Source organism: Salarias fasciatus, chromosome 19, assembly GCF_902148845.1.
Source record: "Salarias fasciatus chromosome 19, fSalaFa1.1, whole genome shotgun sequence".
Lineage (NCBI taxonomy): Eukaryota > Metazoa > Chordata > Actinopteri > Blenniiformes > Blenniidae > Salarias > Salarias fasciatus.
The window spans coordinates 10,560,211-10,579,206 of record NC_043763.1 but is presented as its reverse complement, the minus strand read 5'-3'; the positions used below and the strand labels follow the sequence as shown (position 1 = coordinate 10,579,206).

Genomic DNA, 18,996 nt, shown 5'->3' with positions numbered 1-18,996 from the left:
GACAGCTTTACTACGGATATAAAGTTGATCTGCTGCGAGGTGTGAGCGAGCGCACGGCGAGAGGCTGGCTTGTGACAGTTGGAAATCCTCCGTTGGCTGGAGTTCAACGAATCCAGATTCCCTGTTACAGTAGCTGTTCTGACCCCCCCACCCCCACCCCATAAATCCTTGTAGTCGTTATAAATTTCCAGTCAATTTTTTTAAAGAAAGAAATTACTAAATTACGCAACATTCCTGCCACCATCTCCATAAACTATTAAGGCACACAATGAGTCAGACGGTCCCCATTGACAAAAGCTCCACTTCCTTGTCGACCAATTATCTTAACAGTATATTTTTGCTGAGTGTGTAATCATTCCCCGGTAGCGCGCCGTGGATCACCTCCAGGCAAAACCACTTAGTTATAATTTATACAAATAGTGTTAGGTCCCTCTGTTGTAGAATTATTATTAAAAATAAACATCTCTCGTCAGCTCATGGCAGGCCTGAGCTAACACCAGGCCTCTCGCTCGCCGAGGCGATGAGGGAGGAAACCTGAGCTCTCAACTCCAGCTCAGTGATTGAACAGAAGAAAGACGTGTACGCGCCGTGTACGTATAAATCATAAAATGCAACTGAACACCTGTGGATGAGACATTTCGGGATTCCATGTTAATTTCATGCATGCCGTTGATAGAGGAACTGTAAATACAGCGCGAGTGGACTGTGCACTCCAGCGCTCGGTTCTGCGTTGCCTCACAGGCCTCGCTCCTTTTGTGTTGCATGTGGGTGCAGCAGCGTGAGCATGTGTTAAGTGTTTCCGTCTGGAGGCAAACAAAAAGACTCTATTCTCGAGCATTCTTCAGCCCTGTGGTATCCACAGACTGGGTCGGGACCCAAAGCACGGTCGCAGAAATATTAAAAGGGTCCATAAGTTATAGGAAGTGTTTGAAACGCTGTAGATTGGTGACGAACAGACGTAACGTTGTCTGGTTGGGGGGTTAAATTCAGCTGGGACCACCCATATATGATCTAATGTTTACAGTGAAAAGGCACAGTCCATGGTCGTTTTCATATCTTATTGCCTGATCTTTTTTACAGGTTAAAGTAATTAACTGAAACCTTGTCATGAGTGAGCATCATCGATAATTAGCAGTTTTGTACCTTCTGACATCATAAGTTGATTAAGTAACAAAAAAGTTCTGAAAAGCATTTATTCTGTTTTTTTTTTTTTTATATTCTTTTAAGAGGTCATGAAAAGTGTTTTTAAAAAATGCATTTTTGGTGTGTATTACAGCATTATGGGCACTCACATTAGAGTTAAGTGTTCAGCGTTTAACCAGATATTCACCCAAATAATAGAATCTAAACATCTCACCTCTTAGAATACGTTCTATATCAGGGATGTCAAACATAAGGTCCCGGGGGTCAAACAGGCCTTCAAGAGGCTTTAGCCTGGCTGACCAAGCCACCACCCAAATTGTAAAAATTTCTGAAACTTTTTTTTAGTCGGACTTTAGATTGCTGTTTTTGTTTTTTGTTTTTTGTTTTTTTTTTGAGGGGTTGGAGATTTCACACTGTATTTTGCAAGAGAAGGTGTCATTAAAGTTGGCTTGATGTTGAGATTTTAGCAATTTTCAGTTGTAGTTGTTTGTGTTTTTGCAAAAAATCTAGACATCAGGTATACTCTGTGGCACAAACTGTAAAGTTTAAATTTAAAGGTTATTATGGCAATATTTTACTGGTCGGGCCCACTCAAGATGAGGTTGGGCTCTTGAACTAAAATATGTTTGACAGCCCTGTCCTGCAGCATTGTTAATCATATTGAAAAAGTGGGGTGTGTTGCCAGCAGTTCGAAAAGTTTTTAAAAAGTCTTCTGAACTTTACTTATAAAGAGAACAAATCGAGGGTAAAAGTGCTTTCGACTTGTCAGGTCTTCTTTAAAAGCAATTGTAATTTTTTTTCATTTTTTTATTTTAACATTTGAATTGTCTTGAAGTTTAGTGGCACTTTTGCATGTGAGACACTTTGTCTCGCAAACAAGTCAATAATGTTTGGTTGCAGGACATCCTGATGCTAATTAGATTAGCTTATTTTTTAACTATGTAATAAGTTTATTAATATAATTATGGTATGAACCTGATTGGTTTGGTATAAAACCATCAATGTTGTTTTATCAGTTTGAATTGTCCAAATTACTTAATTTATTTGTATTTCTCACACACGCTTATATCATAACTCATAAGGCATCTGCTTCACACTTTCAGAAGCTCAGATTTAAATTAGATATTTAAATTAGTTATTTTGATTTGTACCCTGTTCTTAGACTGCTTTGATCATTTGCTCAGTGACTCGTGGTCACCGGTGATTGTGCTGTGCCTGTTAGCCGCAACGTCAAGGTGACAGCAGACATTGAGAAAAGGAAAATATTTGCAGATGAAGCATACTGGTTGTTTACATGCGAATATGTTCCCTGGGGTGGCTCAGATTTCCAGTGGATATCCCTAAAGCTGAGGGAAAACAAGAAAAAAAAAGAAAAGGTTTTGTTTTTATTTAATGGTCCTGTCTGTGTCGTTCTGTTAGCGACACGCTCCTCTCCAGATGGATGGAGGCTGTTAAAAAAGGAAAGGTTTATGAAAATGAAAGCCAAATCACGCACACGAGCGCAAACAAACACACACCTACACACAGACAGACACACACACACACACGTGTCCATTTGGCGCCCCTTCTTCAGTCCCTCGCTCTGTGCCAGGAGGACATTTGTTTAGGAAAGACAAAAAGGGGACTTAGTGTGTACTTTACATTGGCAATCAAATCAGGATTCAAATGACGGCCGCTCACCAGAGACCATATTTGTCCTGTAACAAATTTCAATCCTCCTTCATCACCTGGTGGCTCCACAGCCTGACCACACCCGGGAAATCTGCGGCCACCATTTGCATGGTCAAAGAGAGCAGAGGCCTAAGGTCTCCCGTCAGACTGAAATAGCTTGTTTACACAAACAATACGAGGGATTCGCTTCTGGTTTCGAGGAGGGGTTTGCCTCGGCGGTGATCCCTCGCCGAAGCCTCATCGTGTGGGCCCGATTAGAAGCAGCGCCGCTCATGTAACTTTATGTGTTGATGAAATAGCCGCAGTCTGTCACCTGATGACAAGTGTTGAGATAATTAGTTGTGGTTCGCTGCTGTTTATGGAAGGCAGCGTCGCCGCTGCGGCTGCTGTGCGAGTCTCACGGTTTGCCCTTCTCAGGTTCTGCTCAGTGGAAATGTGTGCCAGCAGCTGAAATGTTGACACTTGTGACCAATCAACCAAGATCATCTCTGCTGACTTGTAGCGAATGTTGCCACAACAGAGCCGCTGCTGTTGTTCACAGGATACAGTCGGTCACGCCACCTTGTCCTCTTTGTCCACAGGCATGTGTTTATTATCAATATAGACGCTCCTTCTTCTGCTTTGTCTTTCTATCCTGAAGGCACCTCAGGAACTACTCACGTGCACATGTACACATCATTTTTTTTCCCCTTTAACGTCCATGTTTTAATTGTAGTCAGAAATGTCTGCATATTTCTAAAGAAAAATCGTGTATAACATCGATTCTTGCAAGGTAGGATGTATTTATTAGGTCAACATACATTTGAAGTTATTGAAAAGTGAAAAATTCCATAACAAATTAAGAATTGTACGTTTTGATTAAACGAGGCCTTTCGGAGTGTTGTCTGGAATTTAAGAAGAGTATACACAGTGAGAAGACTGCGGTGATTTATTTGATCATATCTTAAAGTCTGTGGTGTTTTGTTGTCCAGTGCGATGGTTCATGACTGCTGACTTGCTCTACCCTGCAGGGCTGCACAGCATATCATATTTTTCTTATTTAAATGGGAACATGCGCTATTTCCATATTTGAAAAGAGTGACTGAACTGTGAATGTTTTTAATGCACTGTGCATTCATGCTCTGCATGTCAACACAAGAGCGAGAGCTCTATTATTTTAAGGGCAGTAATGAGCAATAATTTGTCAGTCATGTAGTAAAATAGTACAGATTTCTTCGTGATTGGGATAAAGAGTTGCAGCTTGTATCCTCATTGAATAAATGACTATCCCAACCACTATGCCTATTTTTCATAAGCAAACTCCAAATAACCTGCAAAACAAAACTTTTATTTCAAATAAGTGCTGTCTTATTTATGTATTAATACTTATATTAATAATAATATTGAATGCTGTTGTTTACTACATACATTTGCTTGCATTTGCTACTTCAATCATGTATTACTGGGAAAATATTATAATAATGGATCAAATATCTTATTACCTTATTAGCAAGTAACATTATAGACTTTATTACGTTGCAAATGGACAAAATTATTCCATTATTGGCCATTATTTCATTATGTGTTGTTACAGTGATGAAGTTCAAAGCATAGACGTTACCATCATACTACGGTGTTTGTATTGATCACAAATCATATTGTCACAGATTACACATGTACCTAATATTACCTGAAGAGCCACAGCTCCCAAAAACCAATAGAAATACAGCAGAAATTGACGATCAGTATTCCACAACAACAATAGTTTGCAGTCTATTAAGGAGGTGAAATGTAGGCCCACGTCCACATTCTCCTTCTACCTCTGTACCGGGTGTTTTCCCTGCATGTCAATGCTACTAAAACAACTGTTTAATTCCCGACCTGCCGCTTTTACACATTTCCTGAAGGCAGCTGCGTGCAGAGATGACGCACACCGTGACATTGTTATTCCTGCATACTAAGTCACGTCTTAGTTGTTGTCACCTCAGTTTCACCCAAGTTTATGTGATCCACATCAGACAGTTTAACAGCTAATGAAGTAAATGAGACCGATAAAACTTCTCTCTCTGCAGGAGTCTTTAATTCAGATTTGCGGCAATATTGTCTTCTAAAATGGTTTTGCAGCCATAAAGTGCCGTGAGCCGGTGCCATAAAACTAGATAAAGATGAAACTCCAACAAAGATTGCCCATCTTTAACCACTTGTCTGGATTAACACATATGTATTTGGTGTTTAAGTTTGTTTTAATGAATTAACATGGCATCACCTGCAACACTGTGGCTCACTAATGTTTCTTAAATATTGTGTGGAGGTCAGTGGCACCGACCAAAATCTGGCTACTCTAAGTCTAATCAGTGATGCTTTAGGAATCTCTCCTGTTGTCCAAAAATACAATAAATGAGGAAAAATATATGTATTTTATTTTTTTACATCATATTATGCTGACAGATTTTAGCATTGTGTATTTAGATATGTGCTAATTGAAGTCTAAGAAATTATGGGTTTAGAGAGTTAAAGAAAATCACTATTTCATAGAGTCAGAAAGAAGCGAAATCAAACTTAACTTGTGTTGGCCACATTGGGTCCTACTGGCAAACAAAATGATGTGAGAATTCTGAACTAGCAGTCAGTAATCCTTTTGCATTGTGCGAACGTCTGCACTAATAAAAGAAAAAAGTAATTCAGTTGATTCAAACATGCTTTTTTTTTTCTGTAAACGTTTCTGCTGGAATACTGCAGTGCAGTAGGATAAGAGTACAGGACTAAATTGGTGCGTCTACTATTCATTGTTGCTTGGAAGTAATTTGTGGATTGTAAAACTTATTAATCACATTCATAAAGTCAATGATTTCAGATCAGATTTTTGAACAAAAATGAAAAAAAAAAAATATGCCAGTGTTTCTAAATAGTGGGAGGTGTACGAGTAGAACATGCAAACTCCACACAGATCTCAGATGTCGACATATTCTGCATTGCCTCTTTCTCCGAGGCGTTACGAGTATTGAACATTCCTGAACCTTTTTGTTGTGTTTGGATGGAGAAAAGAGAGAACAAAAGGGTGGAGTCTGATATTAGAATAATCCACTCAGTCCTTTGAACATGTGTCACAGTGTCAAATGTTGAGATGAAGATGGTTTGTTCACCGTCTCCTGTTTAAAGGAATAGACCAGTTCTACCCGTTTGAACTCCGCGGCGATCCCCTTAAAACAACACGAATGATAGAAAATCTAAGCCTGTTATCAACACGAAGATTAAAGATTCACTCGTATTTGTTTCACCAGCTTTGATGTTTTCCATGTGGCCTTCAGCAGATGCGCCGTGGTGACAGCAGCCAACGAAAGCTACCGAGTTTACACAAAAGACATTTTAAAAATTAACTTAATACCAGCATGATTTTCTTTGATTGACAAGTTATCTGACATCAGCCCGACAGTGTTAGTGCTAACGACACAAGTTCAAAGAAGTGAACTGTTCAACCCTTGTTTTCACTAAATTACAGGCCGCATCCATCTTGTTCTAAATGTATACGAAATATGCTTTGTGGATGATTTGAAGAGCAGAATGTACGTCAACGCCCACTCAGGCACGTGTTTGCAACGATGCAGAGCACAAAAAGTTAGAAACTTTGTTTGGCGGATTATTTCTTCGTTGTTACAATGATTTATTTCCTTGTAAACTGTGCCAGATTTCAAAGAAATGAAACATGAAAAATGTGTCAAATCTCACCTGCAAATGAGCTTTATTTTCTTGCAGGAGTTACAGCCATGTGGGAGTAAATAAACATTTTGTTAGGGTATATTTTTAGACAGAGTACATAGTTTAAAATGCATGAATCAGGAAGTTTTTGAGCACTTCAAAAGGAAAAATATTAACTTCTTAAAGAGGTTCAGTGAATGTAAATAAATCAAAGCCACAGCCCACAAGGCTGTCCTTGTACTCTGAGTACATTACGCTGGATAGACTCCTCTCAAAGTACATCCTGTGTTATTTGTAGGCATACATTGCAGTACATCTAACTCACTGTATTATTTGATTATTTTTTCTGGCTCCGGCTGCTCTTTAAATCACGGCTGGACGTATGAGTGAAAGGCAAACTCCCAAATTGACTGAAATTATGCATGTACTGTCTTTTGGAATATCCTGTATATCAAACGCTGAAAAGCACTCCCAAATCTTTTCCTCATCATGTCCAGAGAGAGAGCATGTTTACCAGGGTTTGTGGTTTGAAAATATATCTTTGTGGCGATGTTGTCAAGCAGCAGCTATATATTTTCTGTTTCCATTTTGCGAGTGGAGCTTTGCTTCTCTCGTTTACACTGTATGAGTTTGATTGAAATTCCATGGCAGCAGTATGGGATATATGTGTATTTTTTTAAAGCATGAATAAAAAGCATAAATAAAACTTTGATCATATAAACATTTTGTAATTAATCCAGAACGGATCAATTTGATTCTGTCATTTGAACTTGGAATTTGTCAAGTCTGAGAAAATATTTTTTTGGTTTTGTTATCTGTGAATAGCTACAATTTATTCTACCAAAAGCTTCAACTGAGGATCAGAACCAATTGCTGCACTCTATGTATTTACCTCTAACAGTACACCTGTATTATGGGTTATGTGAGCCCATAAAAAGTCATCTATCCACTACATGCCAGCCTGTTCTTTGAATCAGAAGGGTTGAACCCTGGTCCTTCATGGTCACAGACCTGCGTATTCTTTGTTTTCCCACTTCTACTTCTACTCTTCACGGAGATGATGGACACATTGACAGGATGCAGGTGTGTTGGAGTGACAGAAATGCTGAAAATCCTCAGAAGGGACCAAGACCAGGATTTGACACCTCTGCTGTGCTGGGTGGGAGTGAGGTTCTCTCTTGGCTGTCATCAGATAAACATGTTTTTCCCACAGTTTGCCGTAATGATGTGCACTTCCGCTGTATATATGCAGTAAACATGCTGATGCACCAGATCATCATGTGAGAGACTTGAGATCTGTCCTGACCGAGCTTCTTCAGCTCCAATAACACCAACGATAGTGTTCAAAAAGCAGAGACAAGGAAATTTGTGTTTGGTCTATGATCATGTTGCCCATAATGAAGAAATGATCCTCACTTTGACCCGAAGTGTCGAAGGCAGAAACTGGACAGGATACGGCGGCAGCAGCAAAGTAAACGATTTGGCTTTAGATTTTTCATGGGTACAACTGATACTCACAGCTGTCCTGCTCCTTTACAGATTCATGTCAGACATGGTGTCGTTTCAAAGAGAAATAGGATTTCCAGCAGTATAGGATGTGTTGCGATGAAGTGTCGCTCTGAGAGTGATACAGAGAGAGAATAGAAATCAGGGAAAATCCTTGTAAAATAACTCCACACAGCACGAGACTATGCTGTGACATCGCCGTGTGTCAGCATAGAAGAATGAAATGACCAGAAAAACACAAAAAATACTATTTACAGGGAGGAGTTATTGAGTTTTATTGCTACATGAGTGAAGGATCTCCTGTGACTCTGTGCTGCTTTGTGGTGGTCTGAGCCTGTTGCTGTGGTTCCTCCAGCTGACCAGGACATCATGGAGGAGAGACACTATTCAGGATGGAGCTCAGTTTGGACCAGATCCTCTTCTTTGAAACCACCAGCACAGAGTCAATCTCCACTCCCACCATGTCACTGGTGTTTCTGAGTTTATTGAGCTCGTTTATTGCCAGCTAAACTCGGTCTGCTGGCCCAGCATGCAACAGCATCAAACATCACGATCGCCACCAGAGACTCGAAGAACCTCAAAAAATATTGACGGCTTTGGCCCGTCCTGTAAAGGGCATCGGAGTTCTTAACCCAGTCCTGCCTGTTATCTCTTTATATGTCGAATGTCCACTATGTCCACGCAGGCCGTCACGTCTGGATTGAAGTTATTTACAAGTATATCACTTACAACCAAGGTAGAATCACACATGAGTTGATGTTTACACTGATTTTTGCCTGAAGCTGTGACCACCTGACTAAAAGCAGATCAACAATTAGATTTCTCCAAAGAAATGTGAGAACTTTCTTGTTGGATAATCTTGATGTTGAATGTTCCAGTAATGATAGAATCTGTTTTTTTGTTTATTGGCTGGTTTTCAGTCTGTCAAATCAACTGGCACTGGACTTGATTACCTTTGCAGAGCACAGAAAAACAGTCAGAATCTGCTCTGTTTTAACTAAATGCTGTTTGCCGAGTAAATACATCCATCGTTCTTTTTAGAAATTAGTACATTACATTGATAGGGCTAAATGGATTTTAGGAAGTGCAGCTGGGTTTTGAATAATTTTACAGGCTTTCAATGAAAATTTTATCACATATAGGAAACAATGAGCTATAAATGTTAGAGATTTTAGAGGGTTTGGAATGTTTTGGCTAGCATCGCTTTTAAACTAATACTAATGTGAATAAAACATTAAAAGAAAGTTTTGGAATAATGAATGTGTAGTATGACCGCAGAGCATTGATGGACTGATATGAAGGCAGACTTTGCACATAATTCACAGCAACGATTCACGCAGCTTTAAAAGTTTGTGTGGCATGTGTTGACCCCAACGTAGTTAAACTTCAGACGCCGCTTCATTTCTTTTTCTTTCCCTGCAGAATCTTTGGCTTCTACAAAGGGATCCTGCCGCCGATCCTGGCCGAGACCCCGAAGAGAGCAGTGAAGGTGAGATGAGGGGAAACGAGAGATGTGCGTGTTTCAGCTTCTGAACTGTCGGAGCCGGTTCCAGCGCGAACTGCTCCGCCGCCATATGAAAACACTCAAACCGCAGTTGCTGTAACATGGCACACACGTGCTGATTAAAGCCATGGCGCCCTCTGCCATGTCTGCCTCCTCCGCCACTCCTGTTTGCTCTGTCAACCCACCAAATATTGACTTACATGGGTTTACTGCAAACCATCCCCCGAGCGCCATCTCTTGATATTTGCAGGGAGGCTTTAGCATCCCCGGCTCCGCTCTCCCACATGTAGTGGGGCGTCTGGGCTGAGGTTTGTAGGCGGGCCGTCCGAGGGTGGGGGGGCGTGATGTTTGGCGTGGAGCTCCTCTGTAATGAGATGCTGGAGACAACTATGTGTGAACTTTGAAAACGAGCACTCACACTGAGAAGACGGGGTAATCGCTCACACGGCTAACGGAGCTAGCCGATGGTGAGAAATGTCTGACGCGAAGACGTAAAACAAATTAAAACAACTCTGCTGGCACTCTTCTCTTTCCACATAGATTGGGGTCTAAAATATAAAGTACTCCATAATTTTTATGTGCTGGTTGAGTACATGTGGCCTTCGTGTGATTTTCCCTTTCCACTTGAGTGCTTTTAAGGTGGCTGTATTTAATAGTGTGTGTGTTTATGGTGAGCTGGGTATGTGTGTGTGTGTGTGTGTGTGTGTGTGTGTGTGTGTGTGTGTGTGTGTGTGTGTGTGTGCGCGCGCTTGCGCAAAGATGTCAGTTTATGGAGGCGACTCCTGACAACTCATTCATCCTGATCTCACCTCTGCAGTTTTTCACCTTTGAGCAGTACAAGAAGTTGCTGAGTTTCACCCCGTTGTCTCCTGGATGGGTGAGTCTGAGAGACACACACACACACACACACACACACACACACACACACACACACGCACATGCGCACACACCACATCAAGTGGAAAAGCTATTTTCAGGACTTCTGAAACAAAAAACAAGTATAACAGACACCATACACACAATACAAATTTTATAAAGTGAATTGACGGATGAAATGAAAACAGTCTCATGTGAGACGATAAAAAAATGTTTCAGTTGTAACAAAATAATAGAAATATCACCTTTATTAAATATTGGACTCATTTGATTCATTCTTCGTGACTAAATGGCGTGCCGTGAGTATTAAATATTATTATGTATAATATTACAATATTATTTTAAACAAATGTGATTTTTGGGCCAAACCGTTATTGTTTCTGTTTTTCATACTAATATTGAAGAGGCCTCCTTCGTTTTGTGGTTGTGTGTGCTGAGCGATCCGAATGTTGCCTTAAAGTCTTTGCTGAACTTTTGCTCTCTGAACTTCAATTTAAATAATGTTGCAAAACGTTACATACAGGTTTGTTCCTGGAGCTTGGCATCTGTGTAACTGGCAGCCTGTCAGGAAAAGGTTTTTTATTACTAAAGCATTATTTTTATGATTTTATTGACTTGCTGTGGATGAGAATGCAAGAAAAGTGCAATTTTGATTCGAAAGAAGTTGGCAACATACTGTGATATGTAAAAGCGAAGAAATAAAATATTTATGCCTTATTCTGTTAAAATATATGGAGGTGACACAAATATAGCACTGGCATGGTGGAGTAGTGGTTTACTCTGACTCAAACAAGTTCTGGGTTCCAACCTGCTCGCTAGAAGAGTTTGCATATTCTTACTGTGTTGTTGTTGTTTTTGTCTTTTTCACTACTTTGGCAGCGATAAGAAGATCAGGGTCATGAAGATGCTTTTTTCTAACTTTTTTTTTTTTTTTTAGAGCAGGTGGTTCCAGCTCATCTTCCCACACTTTAAACACTTGTGGAGGTTGAACCCTGCCTTGCGCCCTGTGTGGGCTCAGTAGGCTCCAGCTCCAGCCTGGATAAGGCGGTGCTGAAGATGGATGGATTATTAAGTTGGAGTGGAGTCTAACTGTAATTAGCCAGATTCAGATGCTTACTGCAGCACATTGAAGTTGAGCAAATGATGCATTTTTTTTTATGCAGCTCTCATGTTTTGTTGGTACACAGGATGGTTGTTCCAGCTTTTTTAGCCTTTATGCTCGTGACAATAGTAACAAAGTAGTAATTACACTGACGGTAACACCGGGATCGAGTTCATCCACCGTCAATTTGAATAAAGCTTATTCAAATGAGATGACTCCGTCCTCCTCATCGCTGCTGGCTGAAAAGTCTGCCTGAATTCCTGCAAATCTACTTTTTATGGAAAGTGAGAGCATTTTCAAATAAAGTGGAACAATATGCAGGCGTCTATTTAATTGCAGCAGTTTAGATTCAGATTAAGATATTCCCAACCACCTGATACTAAAATCAGTTCCTAAATTGATCAAAGAAATCCGATAGTGGAAATCCTCTCTGCAGGTGCTCAGACGTCATTGTAAATTATTTTTTAGTTACACCATTGATTAAACATCAAAGGTCAGACAGTGAAGCTTGAAGTGCTGTAGGAAATAAATATACACTATGGTGAACTGACACCATGTTAAATCCTGTGGTTTAGACTGAGATGTCACTCAAGGTCACATGCATCGAAGGCAGTTGGACAAAGACTTCTGGTAATATAGTTTATGTACGATTAAGTATTTGTAATTTTCATTACAAGTTGCTCAAACTACCAAGTGACCAAATAATGATCAGGCACATCTATCAAAACAAAGGAGTTACACACACTCATTATTTACAATGTTTCTCTGCAAATAAAGTTTTTTAAATCAACAGAAATACCTTTGAAGCATCAGTTTTGTGGCAATTAGATTAACAAAATTACATTACATTTAGATTTGTATTTCTGCCCATACAAATGTATTAGTCTCATCCTCACCTCCACTCGCCCCCGGGGCCGTTGGGTGAGCTGGTTTTATTACCGCTGGATTTTTGTATTATTTGAAACAGATTAGCTGTGGGTTTCCTTTGCTGTCAATCTAGACTTATAGGTAAACTTTTGTCAAGCCAAATTCTGTCCAGCAGTTAAAATATCACATTTGAAATCAGTGAGTGAGCGCAACTTCACAGCTGCTTGTTGTTATGGAGATTATAGCTGGAGAGAAGTGGTGCAGACCAAATCGGCATGAAATGGGATACAAACACAGTTTTACCATGTCAGGAGAAGAGTCAAAATTCACTTCAAAATCAAACTGCAAACATGTTCACAATTTAATTTACTGTCGAGTAATTTGCTGAGGTGGGGATGGAAGACATTTACGTGCATTTATACCAAATATATTTCAAAAGCATTGGTGAAAAATTTAATTAATAACATACATTTTTGGAAATTGCTTCACAGGCCGCCACATGTTCCCTTTATCTGATTTAAAGGGATCGACTTTACGGAATTCATTTATGTGGAATCACATCTTGCCGATAATTAGTCATTGTCCTAAAATGAACTCTTGTGTGAAAGTGGTGGACCAACAGACCATACCCTGTTGCACAACTGCTTTTTTTTTTTTACAATGGCTCAAGACAGACAAAGCAAACACCGTAGACAGCTGAATGGAAAGGATGACAGGAAGGATTTTCATTCCCTATTTGCAAAGTCACCACTACATCCTATTATTATTATTATGCACTTGTTGAGCAGATAAACTTACATGTGTCAGTTGAATAATGGAAAAACCCTTTTTCCCTCCTTTTCCCCCAAGGGAGAACAGGTGTGATTCCTTATAATAAATACTTGACCATTCAAAGTAGTGTTTAAAAAAAAAAAAAAAAAAAATTATTCACTTAAACTGCACAGTTATTGTTTCTGGACAGCTTCAGTTCGCTGGAGTAAAGCCAAAATAATCTAAAACACTGTGCTGCCCTTGTAAGTGAACTCCGCTCCATGTTTGCGTGACGATTGTTAATTCTGGAGACTGGCTGCGCCGCACGCTATGAAAGTACGAGCGGCTGCGTCCTTCTTGAGCAATCGCGTGTGTTGCTGTATTGAGTCAGGGTTTTGAGCGAGACAGATTCGCCTCGCCGGGGTGCGGTCGCCGCCACACATCGCCTATTCAAGGTGGCAACCGAGTGTCAGCCATGATGGATGGCTCTACCTGTAGCTCAGTGTCAAAGCCGCCCCGGCAACAAGCAGCCTCCCCGGCTTGTTTTTACAGCCAATGGTGGAGAAATGTTTACCTGTCCTCATTCATCATGCTCTCCTTCCAACCTCCTACTACGCCTCCTTCTCACTATCTTCTTCCTGCTTCCTGAAGTGCCTTAAAAACCCCCATTTCCCCCCAGAGGGCCCTGCGTATCAAGTACCATAATCACATCAGATAATTAGCGAGGGTGAATTACAGATTGGACCTGAATGGCACTCGCTCGCCTATTCAGCGGGGCACAGCTGAATGCCTTCACTCTGATTAATGAGGACACACACAGTAATAATACAAATAAGGAATTAAAACGTGGCTGGCTGGCTGTGTAAACATCGCCAGGCATGTCTGAGAGGATGGGTCCCGGGGCTCTGACAGCAGGATAAAGAGGCAGGAAGAGTAATGAGCTATAGACACGTTCTTGACATGTTCCCATTACGCTTGCCCCTGAGCGCACGCACGCGCGCACGCACACGCACACAGACACGACATGCAAAAATATAAAACCCAGTCCAACTACACTTACTGTTGCAACATCCAGCTTGATTTGCATGTGAAGTTTATGTATTTCTAAGTGCGCCAGTGTTCACTTTTTTATCCTGCAGTGAAGGGAAATGTTCCTTAAACTGCTTTAATTACAAAATTAAACCGTTCTGTGTGCACTGTGCACACATTCCTATCACCTCCTTTGCTTTCCAGTCTCCCCTTACAGTCGTTGAACATTTTGTCAAGCAATAGCAAACACAGGTGTCAAGTCTTTATCAAGTAACGACAATGACAACAGCAACAGATTCCTGGAATCCTGAAAGCAACTTTCTGAAAATGAAGCAACAAATCATCATGAGGCGCTCATAGTGCAGACATGATGGCTATTGTCATTGTCTGGTTTTTTTTTTTTTTTTTTTTGCACCGCCTTTATGTCTCTATCCAAATATTACCTCCTCATTGTCAGTGCTAACTCATGTCCGTCTCCCCTGCAGGCGCTGTCTGCAGCCGGGCTCGGCTCGGGCCTGACTGAGGCGCTCGTCATTAATCCATTTGAAGTGGTGAAAGTCAGTCTGCAGGCCAACAGAGACTCCTTCAAAGAGGTTGACAAGATAAAATACGGTCCAAACTTATGAAGTGTCGGCAATATGCACATTTGTCAAACTGACCTCTCTCTCCAACACAGCAACCCTCCGCTTTTTCACAAGCAAGACGCATCATCAAGTCAGACGGCTTTGGACTGCGGGGCCTGAATAAAGGGTTAACATCAACGCTGGGACGCCATGGAGTTTTCAACATGATCTACTTTGGCTTCTACTTCAATGTGAAAGACGCTATTCCCACCAACCCGGTAATGCGCCAATCAAAATCTATGGCTGAACATGACCTGCCAGGAGACAAACGCCACTTCAGCTTTGCTTTGGTGTTAGTGACTCTGAGGAGATGTAGTTTTTTTTTTGTTTTTTTTTTGCTAACCTCTGGCTACATGATATGCACGCGTCACAGCCACTTTGCCAGAGGGGAATAGCAAGTGTTTAACAGTATGATTAGTTAGCATGACTGTCATGGCAAGGAGGGGGAAGCAAAAAAATCAGAGAGGAGCTTGTAAGATCAGCTCGGCTAATACCTCGTCTGTTTGCTCTTCACAACATCCTCAAAGTTTCAGATTACACATCCGGCAGGGCCTGATGGCCCAAACAAAAGTTAATTTTGTTTAATGGAAACGTTACCATACGCCAGTCCCACATGTACAAAGTGGAGCATTAGATTAACTCCAATGAACTAATTGGAAGCAGACAACGGCGCTATTTTCTAGAAGTGGTTGCAGCGGGAGGCCAGGCTCTGCTGTATTTTAAACATTTTTCCAGTGACGCATGATGCGCAGAGAAGCAAGTGGTCATCCTCTCTGAATGATAATTATGTGGCTGGATGACTCAAATAGCTCTCTCCTCAGATCGCGGCCGTTGCTTTTGGAAATGATCCGCTGGTATGCGCTCTGACGGATTGATCCGGTATGTCAGAGGCTAACGGCAGCCATTGTCGAGGCAGCAAAGCATAAATATTGTGGCTGCTGAAAACTTACAGGCCGAGCTGATGGCTGAGCTGATAGTAGCATTTCTCCGCAGCCCTTTGTCAGCAGCGTGAGTGATGACCTTGCAACTCAAACATGTCTGTAGTCAAATTCGGGCCGACGAGCTCGGGCTTCTCTCGCGGGGACATTTGAATAGCTCAGGCGCAGCAGATAGCACACTGCCATCATTCACCAGCGAATGTGTGAGGAGATGTTTGCTCAAGGCTGTTAGGAAGTGGGTTGATGGGTGCACTTAGGCCGTGGCTATGTTACCCCCTTCCCACATCCCACTTGAAAAAAACAGAAGAAGTAGGATTAGCTGTTGATTTACCACGGCTCTCAGGGTGTCCAGCCGCTTGAGAAAGGACCGGACCAGAGAGGCTGCTGTCATTTGTAAAAATATCCTGGCCAATTAGCTGTCAGAGCTCTCTGAGTCTGGGCTTCTTTGGTACAGTAATACCCCTGTGCCGAGTCACAGCCCAATTACCCAAATTGTCCCCATATGCCTCCCCAGTCTGCCTGCATGAACCCTGTTTATAAATCCTCTGGCTTGGCTCCCCCAAAGAACATGTGCTTCTGCTCAGCCAATCAGAACGCCACTTCTCAGCCAGGAAGCACTAATCTGCCCCCCGCTACCATAAAATGATCAGGGCTTTCATGCCAGCTTTGCAATCAGATGCACAAGTCCCCTCATGCCCTCGTTCACTTTCCCTCACATGCATATGCGCACAATGTCTCACTATTGGCTCTGTCATTCACAACCCCGGTTTGCCCGTTGTTGCATCACCAAATGCAACACTTGAAGTAAAATATGTTTCCGCTGAAAGTGCTCCCATTGAGTCTGAACGCCGTGTCTTTGCAGGACCCCACACTGGAGTTCCTGAGGAAGTTCATGATCGGCCTCGCGTCTGGGACCATCTCCTCCTGCGTCAACATTCCCTTCGATGTCGCCAAGAGTCGCATCCAAGGCCCGCAGCCTGTGCCCGGGGAGATCAAGTACCGCACCTGCTTCCAGACCATGGCGCTGGTCTACCGCGAGGAGGGGTACGAACACGGGGGGAAAGGAGGGGGAGGCATGATGAGTCAAGGATCCTCAGGACACAATCTGAAACGAGCCACTTTGTCTGTTTTGTTAGCAATTGATAGTTGGCTCTCTGCCAAACAGGCTGTCTGATGAGAGAAATGTACCAGCTGCGGCTCCAGGTTAGCAGGGTTTCCTACGCAAACACCAGAGGAAGTGGCTCGATGCACAGCTGCGATCCAATCAGTGGACAGCCTAGAAGTCATGTTCAATTCTGCCCACCCCCCCCCCCCCCCCCCCCCCCCCCCCCCCCAGCAACAAAATATGATCACACATTCCTGCAGTCTGTCAGCTCTACTAAAATATGCTAACATATTTTCATGCCTCGGAGAATGACAGCTCTAAATGGACGCTTCAAGGAAAGATGTGTGTTATGTTAGCGATTGCCCCGGGCTGTCCACTTTCCCCCATGCCGCTCCGCAAGACAAGGCCCAGCGAGATGTTTGTAGTTAGTGGATGTTGTTAGCTTCTAGTTGGGGGTTGCTGCCAGAACGGCTCTGAAACGCCGTCGTCGCAGGGGGGCATGGAGGGTGCCCCCTCCGCCACAGCCAGTCCCTTTCTCTAACACAACACAGTCCCAGCTAATTAGTGGTCCCTATGGGAGACGTCGTTAAGCAGACCCTAACGAGCCGTGCGGCGCTCCACGGGTCAATCTAATCAGACAGAGGGCCAGGGAGGAAGTGGGTCGAGCCTTATTAACGCCATCAGTGGCGGGGGCAGGGAGCGGGACAGGGAGCACGAGGCGGAGGCAGCCAGCCACCGGTCACCTTGAATGCATTAAGTGGCAGGTAGTCGGCCGCGCTGGCCGTTAGACCCCATATACCTGACAGCATGACAGACAGACGGGCGAGCACGCACATCACGCCGGCGAACCGCGGGCGTCGGTGTTGTGGTGGAAAAAGGACAAATTTATGTGCATAAAAACTTCAGAAGCTTAGAAAAGAGAAAGGGCTCCTTATGAAGAGTGACCCCACTGAGAGTCATGGATATCTCAGGGTGGCACTAATTAGTGATGCAGCGTGCTTTAAAGCTGCAGATGTAAAGGTAATCATACTTCAGGGCAGCTTGTGCATTTTTCATTTCATCGTATCTTAATCCATAGTTATAAATAACTGAGTTTCTGGTTATGTTTGCAATTAACAAATTAAATCTGATACGGAATAAATACTTCAGACTGAAATACAACTTTAAGGAAATGTACTAGATTTGCTTAATACTTCTTACTACATGACAAACTGAACCAATAATCTTGAAAAGTCTGCCTGTTAATAATTGTTTTTAATGGTATTTGTACTCATATACATGTCTTGTGTTTCTGGCAGGTACTTAGCACTGTACAAAGGGTTGGTTCCCAAAATAATGAGGCTTGGACCAGGTAAGAAAAAAAGAAAATAATTATACTCTTCCTGAGATCATCCTCATAATTTTCAGTTTGGATTTAACCTCACAGTAAATGTTTGATTGCTATTTGTGTTGTTTTTTTTAATCCCAGGATGTCACAAGTTATTAATCTTGGCAGAGCTGCTTTTGAGCTAAATACAGTTTTGCAAGTCTTATAAATTGAAGTGTGGGAGGATGAACACCCCCCCCCCACCACCCCCATCCCCTCATAGAGAACCAAACCACATTTCTACCTCCAACTTTTAGCCCCTTCGACTCTCATGTTTTGTCTCACGCCAAGTAGTAATTTATGAGGGAATGCCAGCTTTCCTAATCTTTTCACATTATAAGATAAAATTGTCAGCGGCTGTTGGGATCTATAGGCTGTAAAACAAAAACTCTTCTCATGCTTGTTAAATGTTTTTGATTTGAAATCTGGTCATTTTTTTATACATAGCCTGCTACTGCAACAAATTCTGTTGTAACAGTTTTAGCATCCATCTATTGGTTTGATCATGGTGGGAAACCAAGCCAGGAAGAGGCATCGCCCCCCCTGTAGCTCTCTGGTGGTCCTATCCCACACTTTGAAAACCACTTAATCAATCCAACCAGTTATTTGTTCTTTTTTTATGTGACCTATTCATAATTTTTGATTTTGTTTTTTTGCACAATGCAAAATAACCAACCATTTTATGAAGCATTTTTTCCACATTTCTTTATGGAATAATCCTGTATGTTTCACCGTATTTTGGACTGTTTGACATTCAATAGCATCTCACACGGCGTACTGCCAGGCCTCATCTTTAAGTTCCAGTTACCTTCTGAACAGTTGGATGTAGAGAAGGTTGAAC

General features: G+C 42.0%; 1 protein-coding gene across 2 annotated transcripts in view; it reads left to right on the top strand.

The window, feature by feature from the left end:
- The window catches only part of slc25a21 (solute carrier family 25 member 21), a 91,860-nt gene that overhangs the window by 71,673 nt on the left and 1,191 nt on the right, over positions 1 to 18,996 (top strand). For both annotated transcript variants that reach the window (XM_030117408.1, XM_030117409.1), the window contains 6 exons: positions 9,418 to 9,484; positions 10,317 to 10,376; positions 14,609 to 14,716; positions 14,800 to 14,964; positions 16,547 to 16,728; positions 18,088 to 18,140. In XM_030117408.1, the coding sequence (XP_029973268.1) occupies positions 9,418 to 9,484; positions 10,317 to 10,376; positions 14,609 to 14,716; positions 14,800 to 14,964; positions 16,547 to 16,728; positions 18,088 to 18,140 (635 nt within the window). The remainder of the gene's footprint in view (positions 1 to 9,417; positions 9,485 to 10,316; positions 10,377 to 14,608; positions 14,717 to 14,799; positions 14,965 to 16,546; positions 16,729 to 18,087; positions 18,141 to 18,996) is intronic.